At 42.2% G+C, this 12,028-nt stretch overlaps 1 protein-coding gene across 1 annotated transcript in view; it reads left to right on the top strand.

The window, feature by feature from the left end:
* The window catches only part of QDPR (quinoid dihydropteridine reductase), a 34,556-nt gene extending 23,007 nt beyond the window's left edge, over positions 1-11,549 (top strand). Inside the window, exons 5-7 of the mRNA XM_043971544.1 lie at positions 3,776-3,884; positions 6,012-6,095; positions 10,598-11,549. Of these exons, the coding sequence (XP_043827479.1) occupies positions 3,776-3,884; positions 6,012-6,095; positions 10,598-10,703 (299 nt within the window). The 3' untranslated portion in view covers positions 10,704-11,549. The remainder of the gene's footprint in view (positions 1-3,775; positions 3,885-6,011; positions 6,096-10,597) is intronic.
* The last annotated feature ends 479 nt before the right edge of the window (positions 11,550-12,028 follow it).

Consider the following 12,028-nt stretch of genomic DNA (forward strand, 5'->3'; position numbering starts at 1 on the left):
AGTCACCTACATTCACAACCGTGGCATCAGCCTCAGCACCTCCCCCTCTTTCATTTCTCCATATCCCGTCTTCCCGCTTTGTACTATTTCCAAAACTGGTAGCACATAATAATAAATGCTCTATAAAAGTGAACTATTATCATTATTTTCACTGTACCACACATTTTATAGATGATGAAATTGAGCTCAGTAAAGTTGTGTCCTGCGACTGGGATATTGTCTCTGTCTCCTTTATTCACATGGCCACCAAAGTGAGTTCAGGCCCTCATCACTTCTTGGCTGTCCTTTTGTAGTAACTCCCTTGGGCTGTTACCAACAGGGGACAGAATTCCCTTCTTTCCCCTCTCTCTTCCATCTTTCACACTGCTATCAAGCTGATACCATCAAAACACAAAGTGGATCATGGCTTGTCCTTTATTGAGAACCTTCAAGGGCTCCCAAAAATGCAGAGTCCTTTTTTGACCTTTAAAGCTCTGTGCAATCTGGGACCAGTGCTATTCTAGCATTAGTTCACATTTCTTCCCTTTGTACACACTGTGTCCCAGCTGTTCATCTCCCATCTCCATGCCTTTGTGCTGTCTGTCGCCCAGGTGTGGAATGTGCTCAAACCTCTCTTCCACCTCTTGGAATCTTTAGCTCTCTTCAAGGCACAGCTTACGTGGCACCTCCTTTCGGAAGCTTTTTCTGTTTCCCCTGGTTTCTGGGGCCTTGTCCCTTCTCAAATGATCTTTTATTATTTATTTACATGTTGTATCCCCATTAGATGGTAAAAATATAAGCTTCTTTGGGGCAGGGGCTGTCTTTGTTTTTGTCTTCCCAACTGTGAACACAGTAGGTCATTGATTCAACATGTTTGTTGAATTGAATTATTTAGGATTATATATGAATAATTTAGGAATATATATATATATAGGCGTAGAAAATGGATGATCTAAATTCATATGCAGGTAGCCTCACAACTGTACTCTAAAGAAGACTAAAATCAAGGACTAATCATTATATAATAATAATAATAATAATTTATGATGAATATTAACTTACATATATGTGGTCCTTTAAGGCCACAGTTCATATTAGAGACATTCTCTCATGTGATCCTTCAAAACAATCCTGTGAGGTGTAGATGGTGTCATTATTATCCCTGGTTTATAGATCAAAATAGGATCAATTAAAGTAAAATCAGAGAGGTGGAGTTACCTGCCCAAGGTGGCACAGCTAACAAGGCATGGAGCTGGGCCTGGAACCCCTGTATCGTGACTCCAGGTCTGGTATTTGACCTCTCCACTTGCCACCAGCCTGAGATGGGGATATGCTGCGCACTTTCCTCATCACAGCAGCTCAGTTACCTTGATTTCAGCCTTTTTCCTTTGCTTCTTTCGGCAGCCTTGGGAAGGCTGAGTGAGTAGGTACATGAAACTGAAGCATCTCTGGCTCCAAGGCCTTTGACATTTGTTTCTTCAAGGAGGAAAGAGGGCAGGAGACTGTGTCTCTGGGGTTTGTTTTGAAGCACCAACCCTGGATCGGAGCAGCATCTTAACCGGTTTCCAAATGAGCATCTTTCCTCAATGATAAGGATACTTCAAGATGGACAAGAATCTGTATCTTGCAGGAGTTTCCTGCAGTTTTCCTCTTCAAAGCAGGCTAAGATTCTAGGTCAGATGCTGCTACTCTCTCCCCTTTCAAGTGCTGCTGCTTCACCACCTCATCCAAGAAGCCTCCTCCCCTAGCTAGAAGTAGTCTTTTATTTTTTTCATAGCAGAATTGTTTCTCTATGTGTCTTCAGAATTTCATTCTTGAGAGCACCTCATTCCCCCTGGATTTCACTCCCTCTGTAGAATTTTAGGTATTGGGTCCTTTAAAAAACTTTACAAAGTTAGTTTTATTATTATTTTTTGATTTAGTAAGCATTTATGTTTTCTTTCTCCCCATCCCCTCTCTAACCCAAGATGGGGGATCCACTGCCCTAGCTTTCCCTATCACAGCAGCCTAGTTACCTGGATTTCAAACCTTTTCCTTTGCTCTTTAAAGCAGTGTTGGGAAGGGTGAGCGAGTCAGCACATGAATCACCAATTGAACAACAACAGCAAAATAAAACTCTTGTTAAAATATGCAAAGTCAAACAAAGCAAATCCTCACATTATAGGCCAGTTTCCTACCTAGCCTTTTTCTCTTTCTTTCTTTCTTTCTTTCTTTCTTTCTTTCTTTCTTTCTTTCTTTCTTTCTTTCTTTCTTTCTTTGTGTGAGGCAATTGGGGTTAAGTGACTTGTCCAGGGTCACACAGCTATTAAGTGTTAAGTGTCTGAGGCTGGATTTGAACTCAGGTCCTCCTGAATCCAGAACTGGTGCTCTATCTACTGCACCACCTAGCTGCCCCCCCCTTTTTCTAAATACTTTGAAATCTGCTCTCCAAAAATGTAGGTTTATATTCTAAATTCCACTTGGTGTTCTTCTCTGTCTCAAATTCTAAGGGGGAATAGCCACTAAGGGGGAACAGCCACTTCTTCCCAAGGTTGCCATCATTTCTCCTTCAGCAGTCATCTCCTCCTTGTTGGTCAGAATCAGGTACCATCCTGTACGAATGCTCTTTTCCTGTTCTTTGGTATTACGGTTCCTTGGACTCCCATCTTCTCTCCCCTACTGATTGTTAACTCCATGAAGGCAGTTGTTAGGTCTCACCCATCTTTGCATTCAGATCTTACCTGTGACGGTTACTCCCTGTGGGTCCTTAGTCAAGTCCTTTAACCTCCATAGGTCTCAGTTTCTACCTCTGTAAAATGAAGGGGTTGGACCCGAGGATATCTGAGGTTTCCTCCATCTCTAGAAATAGGATCCTAGGTGGTTGTAAAGAGATGAAAATGTATATGGATCACTGCCTGTTCTCCGCCATTTTGGCTCTACCTAGGAAGTCTGAAAAGGTATATGGGAAAGTATTCAGAAAACCATAAGATGCTCTATAAATATATATGGAGTGTTCCCAAAAATTATAATAGCCATGCCAGGAAGCCTTGTGCAAGGGGGGGCTTCTGAAAGCCACCAGGTGTCCAGGAATGGAAATCCTGAGTCCACAGCTTTGGAGAGAGAAGGAAGGGGCTGTGAGTGGTAGGAAATCAACTTATCAACTTATCTTTTTTCATCATGTATAACTAATACTCTACTAGATGTGAAGGGAAGCATTGGACTCTTACCTTAATATTCTCAAGACATATCACCTTTCCATTTTAGAGATGAAGAACCGTGGCCAACAGGTCTTTCAGAGATAATGGGTGGGGTTTTTTTCTCCTTAAAAAGTTATGCTCGCGGTGGCTAGGTGGCGCAGTGGATAAAGCACCGGCCCTGGATTCAGGAGTACCTGAGTTCAAATCCGGCCTCAGACACTTGACACTTACTAGCTGTGTGACCCCGGGCAAGTCACTTAACCCCCATTGCCCCGCAAAAAAACAAACAAACGAAAAGTTATGCTCCTCTCTTGAATTGCACACTGTGCCATCTGGCTGCCCCACTGTGTTCTATATTGTAAAGGACTGCTTCTGGTGAGAACCTAGGAATGCATGGGCTGAGCAGCTGTGTACACGACTACTCAGTGATTTCTCTTCCTTCTTTACCTCGTGCCAGCTTTTCTGCACAGCTCAGGTTTAACCACTGGGAAGAAGAGATGTTTTTTTCCAGGCTCCTGAGATTAGGTGTGTGTTTAGAAAGGACCCTCATGTCTGAACCGGGTCTACCATTTCTTCAGCAGCCAACCCTAAGCAAAACTATCTCTTCTTAATCTCCGCAGGAATGATTGGCTATGGCATGGCCAAGGGAGCCGTCCATCAACTGTGTCAGAGCCTAGCTGGGGAAAACAGCGGCATGCCCCCGGATTCTGCTGCCATTGCTGTGCTTCCGTAAGTGACTGCATTGTCCTAGGGAATGTTCAAGCATTGTTGGGATTCACTGTCTCCCAGGAACCAATGTGTAGGAGCCATCTCCTGGCTTAAATGGGATCCAAGTATATTTAAAAATCTTTTAGTTACTCTTTGTTGTCGTAGATTTTAAAAAATATAGCAACTGGGGCAGCTAGGTGGCACAGTGGATAGAGCATTGGCCTTGCATTTAGGAGGACCTGAGTTCAAATACAGCCTCAGACACTTTACACTTACTAGCTGTGTGGCCCTGGGCAAGTCACTTAACCCCAATTGCCTCACCAAAAAACAAAAAACAAAAACAAAAACAAAACAATATAGCGACTATACATCTCCTAGGTGGTTATTTTATTTGGACAAGTTATCCATCATTAGCAATGATTGATTGAATCTCATTAAAACATCCATGTAAATTTCTTTGAAAGACGAGGGTATTTAATAAGTCACAGGACAGGCAAGCCCATGGACTTTTGGAGTAAGGTCTAGTTTAGCACAAACATTTAAGTCTACTGGAAATGACTTCTGTAGTTTGAACATGTAATATTTAACATTAACCTTTGAGATAGACATACACTGAAGTATTACACTGGAATGGTTCTCGTTGAAGCCAGATGCCTTGTTTAGAAAATATTAAGTGATGAGAGTAATAGAGTGAATGAGAGAAGGAGTGAGATACAAGCCACTGGCATTCCTGTTGAGTAGAGGGCAGGGTGTGGGTATGTCTTAGACTCCCTGCCATATATCCTTGGCCATACCTTATTTGGTTTTTTTTTTTTTTTTTTTTGTGGGCAATGGGGGTTAAGTGACTTGCCCAGGGTCACACAGCTAGTAAGTGTCAAGTGTCTGAGGCCGGATTTGAACTCGGGTCCTCCTGAATCCAGGGCCAGTGCTTTATCCACTGCGCCACCTAGCTGCCCCCTTGTCCATGCCTTATTAAAAGGGCCTCTTGAGCTTGGTTTCCTCATCTCTACTTTCTACCTCCAACCTTAGATACCCAGCCTGAATCAGAAGAGGTCTTGTTATATTTTCCCAACAAAGATAGTCTCTGCCCCATCCCTCAACCTCTTCATTCAAGCATCACTCTCTTTAGCCTTTTCTGAGGGTTGGAGACAAAAATTGTACCTTCTGTATTCCAAGCTCTGAGCTGGTCATCATCAGTGGTTACCAGTTGCATTGTGGGTGTGTATATGTGGAACTGCTGTTCTTTTTTAAAAGTTTAGGGGGCAGCTAGGTGGCGCAGTGGATGGAGCACTGGCCCTTGATTCAAGAGGACCTGAGTTCAAATCCAGCCTCTGACTCTTGACACTTACTACCTGTGTGACCTTGGGCAAGTCACTTAACCCCAATTGCTTCATCAAAAACAAACAAACAAACAAACAAAAAGTTTAGGCCAGTTTTTAGAGGTAGAGGGTTTAGCCCCATCACCGTCCACTTCCTCAGTCTAGTTGTAGGAATTATCCTTTGGGCAAGGCCTGTTGTCCTGGCCAGAATTGACATTTAGCAATATGCGGGTGGGGTGGGGTGTAGAATGGTGTGGCATAGTTCTGTGTTGCTTCGTGTTGAAATGAATAGGTGTGCACATCACCCTTTTTTTTTCTTTTCTTTTTGGCCTGGCACATAGTAGGCACTTTAAATTCTTTTTGACTTGACATAGTCATTCAGGCAACATTTATTAAGTATCTTATGTTTTCAAGGGATTGTGCTAAGCTCTGGGGACAAAAATGGAACAGTTCTTGCTCAAGGATCTTACATACTTTTGGTAGAAAATAGAATGTCCATAGACAAACAGGGTAATTTCTGGGGTGAGGGTAAAAAGGAGAGCATAGATTCAGGAAAGGCCTCTTCCTGTGGATAGATGGTGGCACTTGAGGTGTGCTTTGAAGGAAGCTGGGGACTCCAAGGTTCTAGCATTCCTGGATTGCCTCCTCTTTCCAACCCCCCCACCTCAGTTTTGTGGGTAGAGCATACAGTGTGGAATTGGACTGTATTTGGATTTTATCGAGGTTCAGTGTTGCAGCTCTGCCCAAAGCCTCAGGGAGGCCGTAGGAAGGGGCGACTCTTATCAGAAACAGGGCCTACAAATGAAAGCCTTATCTTTCTCATCCACAGGGTTACCCTGGATACGCCGATGAACAGGAAATCAATGCCTGATGCAGACTTTGGCTCCTGGACCCCATTAGAATTCCTTGTTGAGTAAGTATACCCGTGATATTGACTCCTTGATATATCCATAGGACTAAGGGTTTACTGGGGGGCAGGGAGAGTTCTTAGAACAGGCGATACTGGAAGAAAGAATGTGGGAGATTAGTGGGGAGCACATGGAGTTGGAGTTGGAAGGAAGGGTCCAGAGATCATCTCATCTACCAAAGAGGCAGAGGGTGGCACTACATGGCCTTTAACAAGGTACCTTCCAGCTCAAAGATGCTGTGATTCAGTGATGGGTTTTAAAAGAAGATTTTATTGTTCTTTTTTAAAAAAACATCATCCGGGGCGGCTAGGTGGCACAGTGGATAGAGCACTGGCCCTGGAGTCAGGAGTACCTGAGTTCAGATCCGGCCCCAGACACTTAACACTTACTAGCTGTGTGACCCTGGGCAAGTCACTTAACCCCAATTGCCTCGAAAACAAAACAAAACAAACAAACAAAAACATCATCCAGGGGGCAGCTAGGTGGCACAGTGGATAAAGCATTGGCCCTGGATTTAGAAGAACTTGAGTTCAAACCTGGCCTCAGACACTTGACACTTACTAGCTGTGTGACCCTAGGCAAGTCACTTAACCCTCATTGCCCCGCAAAAAAAAAAAAAAAAAAACCCAAGGAAAAAAACCCCAACAACATCATCCTTATTTCTCTTCTTTTGAACCTTTCCATCTAACAAAGAAAATCATTTAAACCAAGCCATGTGCCAGGGATCATGCCTTCTCTAACATTTGGGAAGCATACCTTGGTTATATGGTTTAATTTATAGTCTAAAGTGAAATTGAGTATGACATGGGACCATGTTACTAATTTTAATTTAAGAGGATCATAGACCCAGAGCTGCCCCTTGTTTCAGAGATGAAGGAAACCAAGGCCTGGGGCAGTTAAAAACCTTGCTCAAGTTTACACAGGTTGGGGAGATGAGAAGGGAACAAGAACTTTATTAAGTGACTACTATGCACCAGGCACTGTGCTGAGCACTTCACAAATTTATCTCATTTGATCCTCACAACAACTTTGGGAGATAGGTGCCATTAATATCCCCATTTTAGTTGAGAAAACTGAAGCAAGCAGAGGTTCAGTGATCTGTCCAGGGTCACGCGGTTAGTGTGAAGCCAGATTTGAACTTAGGTCTTCCTGACTTTAGGCCTAGAGCTGCACTACATACTACCCTAGAGATAATAAGGGAGTAAGAAAAAGAGGCAGGTTTTGCACTCACGCTCTCTTATTCAAAAGTTAGTGCTGCTTCTATTGTTTCACACCTCCTTTCCGGAGAACAGAGCAAATAAGGATTTACCTCATGCCTCTGGCATCCCTCGGTCTTGTGTTCTTAGTTGTGTGGGTGGAATGTCTACTTTACTCCATTGTTTTCTGAATTCTGCGGGGCTGCCTTCATGCTCTGGAGGTGGGCTGCTGGGATCAAGTTCTGCAGTTTATCAGTGACCCACCATTAACCTTCCTTCCAGAAGGCATCCTTGGGGATCCCTCTAATTGCCATTTTCTCCTGGCTTCTTTGCTGCCTCTTTCCAGTTGTGAAGGGACTAGGACTGGGCAGTAACTCTTCAGTCTGAGGGACTGCATTAGTGGCATGTCCAAGAAACACCCATGAAGGATTGTACAGTTAATTCCCATAGTTCAGTGTCCTATGTTTGGAGTCATCTCTACTTAGTTTCTATGTGTTTTGGTTTGCCATGGAAACTAGCACAGAGTTTTATTAATTACCTGGGAATAGCTTATTTACTTTGAAATTACATGTTGTGAATTTAGGGCCTTCAGGCTCCACCTGATCTCAGCTGGCAGTGGGTTTAGATTGCTCTGGGAGTCTTCAAAATTGTTTTTATGATACTGATGTCATAATTTAAAATATTTATGATGTCATAATTGTTTTATGGTGATGTCATGATATAAATTATGATGTCATAATATAAATTGTTCTGATTTTGCTTCTTTCACTCTGTATGAGTTCAAATAGGAGTCTCTTTCAAATTCATCCGGCAGCATAATAGTATTCCAAAACATATACCACATTCTTTAATTGACAGATATCCCTTTCCTTTCCAGTTTTTGCCACCACAAAAAAAACTGTTAGAAATATTTTTGTGGGGGCAGCTAGGTGGCACAGTGGATAAAGCACCAGCCCTGAATTCAGGAGGACCTGAGTTCAAATCCAGCCTCAGACACTTGACATTTACTAGCTGTGTGACCCTGGACAAGTCACTTAACCCTCATTGCCCTGCCCCCACCCCCCAAAAAAAAAGAAAAAAAATTTTTTGTGACTAATTCTTATTTATTTGATCTCTTTGCATAGCTGGGTCAGGGACATGCACTGTTTAGTAACTTTTTGCATATAATTCCACATTGGAATGAGCAGAACCAGGAGAACAATTTGAGTAGTGCCATGCCAACAACACTACAAACAACTCTGAAAATTATAAGAATTCTGATCAGTACAAGCCAGGACCATGCATGATACCGGAGGAATTATTATGAAACATGCAGCCCGCCTCCTGACAAAAGAGGTGCTAGATATAGGGGGCAGCATGAGATGTGTATATTTTTGAATATAGGCATTGTGTTTTATAAAATTAACTTTATAAAAAAAACTGTGTTTTTAAAAATAAGTCTCTCTCTCTCTCTCTATATATATATTATTATAGCTATTGCTATGTCTCAGTTTTGGCAGTGAGCATGTTATTTTATTAATATAATAATACCAGTAAAGGATTGACCATGAGTCTCTCTAGTTTTTCATGGTCTCAGGGAGAGAACTTCAGCATGGTGGTTAGTGAGAGCAGGAGAAAAGCCCTAAATGACCCGTGTTGTCTCTCTACCTGTACCAGGGACACAGGGTTTCAAGGAGACCCAAGAGAGTTCAGGAGTTCTATAAGCTAGAGAGCAAAGAGCACACGCGAAGAGAGAGAGAGAGAGAGAGAGAGACCCTGTGGCCTCTTCCAAGAGTTTTCATCCTCTTTTGATAGAGGCGGGTCATTGTACATTGATCAAAGCAAATTGGTTAGCATCATTCAATTCCATTGGTTAACATGACTTGAGGGTGGTTTACATTAAAATGAATTCCACCGATGACATCTGGGAGAGGAATGTAAAAGATACTTGCTGAAGAGCAAAGGCAAAGTACATTATCTAGGTGTGGCTTGATCCCATTGGTCTTTTTTTTTTTTTTTTTTTTTGAGAGGCACAGTGGGGGTTAAGTGACTTGCCCAGGGTCACACAGCTAGTAAGTGTCAAGTGTCTGAGGCCGGATTTGAACTCGGGTCCTCCTGAATCCAGGGCCAGTGCTTTATTCACTGTGCCACCTAGCTGCTCCCTCATCGGTCCTTTTGTCTAGCTGAACTAGACAAAAGAATCTATCTCCATTTCTTTTGGGTTTATCCCAAATATAGTTTGCTGAAGTTCCTTAAGAACTGGACTTCCTGGAGTGGAGGGTGTGTGTGGGGGGCAGGTGGGAGGGAGGGAGGGAGGGGGAAAAAGATTGAAATTGATCTCTGGGTTCCTCCAAGAAATCCATTATTAATAATTATTTTCTCACAGCATTGGGGAAATTTTGTTTTGCTTCACTGTGCATATTTATGACAAGGAATAATGTTTTCCTTATCTCTGAAGTACTTAAAAAATATGCCGCTCGCTAGCTGTGGCTGCGCTTCCCAGAGGGGAATTCTTAAAATGTTTTGGAGATAGCAATATCATGGGAATAAAGTACATGGCTTCCTGAGATGATGGTTATAGAAGGGGAAAGACGGATGAAAATTTGGATGTATAAGTTCTAATTTGTAAAATTTTAAAAGTATTTTTTTTTTCCATTACTGTGTAGGATGATAGCTTTAGAACTGGAAGGGACCTTGTTAGGCCATCTAGTCCAACCCCTTCATTTTTTTTTTTTTTAGTCTGGCAATTGGAGTTAAGTGACTTGCCCAGGGTCACACAGCTAGCAAGTTTTAAGTGTCTGAGGCTGGATTTGAACTCAGGTACTCCTGACTCCAGGGCTGGTGCTCTATCCACTGCGCCACCTAGCTGCCCCTAACCCCTTCATTTTACAGGTGAGGAAACTGAGGCACAGAGAAGTCACACAGAGAAAAAGTGGTAGAGCCCTGCTGCTCTAGTCATGTGCGATACGTGATTTTTATGTGTTGTGTCTTTCTGAAGCAGATTTCTGCTTTCAGATTTCTGAAGCAGGCAGTGATTTTTAGCGTATTGCCTTATACCTGGCATCACAGAGTGTTGTGTAGTGAATAGAGGTATGGCCTTGGAGTTCAGAACAACTTGGTTCAAATCCTGAAGCTGCACATGCTGAACGAGCCAATCACTTAGTGCCTCAGGAGACCTTCCTAGACTACAGGTTACAGATGAGCTAGCTGATCTGCTCTTATGGGGAAAGTCCACGTCACAACCTCCCTGGAGGCCTCATGTTGCTCAAAGCCGTCATGTACATGTATGTGTATATATTTTTTAATCTTTAAAAAACTTTTCTTTGTGACAGAACCTTTCACAACTGGATCACAGGAAAGAACAGGCCAAGCTCAGGAAGCCTAATCCAGGTGGTGACTACAGGAGGGAAGACTGAGCTCACACCGGCTTACTTTTAACAAGTCTTCTTAGATTGCACCACAGAAGAACTAACACAGACTCCTACGGTCCCACATTTCCCAGCAAATCTGCAACCCCCTCCCCCCTTAACAGTACCAGGTAGAGATCAGTATTTCTCATTCATTTAGTGTGTCTCCTTTTCAAAAGCATCAGAGATGTCATCCAGGGACATTGTTTGGTGTCTTCTGCTACCCTGGTCATAACATAGGCCTTGTCTGTAGCTCCCCTTGTCTCTTCTGTCCAGTTCCTTGCAGTAACCTCTCTTCTTGACTACCTGAGTGATGTGTGTGCATTGGTGTGTTCTGGTAATTTTTTTTTTTTGCCAAGATACTATTTGATTCAGTGTTTGTGTAATGGGATTAATTGTTGCAGTCCTGACTTAAATTGCCTTAAATGTCCATTAGCAGTGTAGGTGAGGGATGGCTCTTGCCCAGTTGTTGTTACAAATGTAATAAATGTTTCATGCGACTACTCAGATCCCCTCTGGATGAGGGAGGGGAGGGATGGATGTCTTAGCTACAAGCAAAGCACTGGTGGTTATCACATGATGTGTTTGGGCCTTAATTAATGCTGCTTAGTTTACAATGTTGTGTACTTTAATCAAAATGGAACACATTATTTACTGTCTAAACAGCATCATCTATAAAATGTCAGTAGGCAGATTTTAGGCGGTTTAGCCACACTGCGAACTATTTCTGTGATAGCTTTGTACAGAGCTAGATTCTTTTCTAATTGAATAGTCAGGCATTTGTTCCTCATTCTCCTTTACTTTTTGATGTTATATAATTATATACTTTTGATGTTATATGATTAATTTAAAATAAATAAAGACTATTCCCACCATATGGATGACTGTTTAATTTTGGCTTTATTACCATTCTGTTGTTGACTCTTAAAGAACCATAGGTTTTATTTGTTTATTTTTAATAACTTTTATTGATTTTTTTTTTAGTCTTTTCCCCCCTCTCCTTTCTTTTCTAACAATAACAACTCCTATGTATCAGGCACTTTACAATTATTATCTCTCTCTTTTTTTTTTTTTTGGTGAGGCAGTTAGGGTTAAGTGACTTGTCCAGGGTCACACAGCTAGTAAGTGTCAAGTGTCTGAGGCTGGATTTGAACTTAGGTCCTCCTGACTCCAGGGCTGGTGCTTTATCCACCTAGTTGCTCCAATTATCTCATTTAATCCTCACTATTTAATCCTGGGAGGTAAGTGCTATTATTATTCCCATTTCACTCATGAGGGAACTGAGGCAACCAGAGGTTAAGTGACTTGCCCAGGGTTATACATCTAGTAAGTATCTAAGGTAAAATTGGAACTGAC

The sequence above is a fragment of the Dromiciops gliroides genome, chromosome 6 (assembly GCF_019393635.1).
Source record: "Dromiciops gliroides isolate mDroGli1 chromosome 6, mDroGli1.pri, whole genome shotgun sequence".
In the NCBI taxonomy this organism is placed as follows: domain Eukaryota; kingdom Metazoa; phylum Chordata; class Mammalia; order Microbiotheria; family Microbiotheriidae; genus Dromiciops; species Dromiciops gliroides.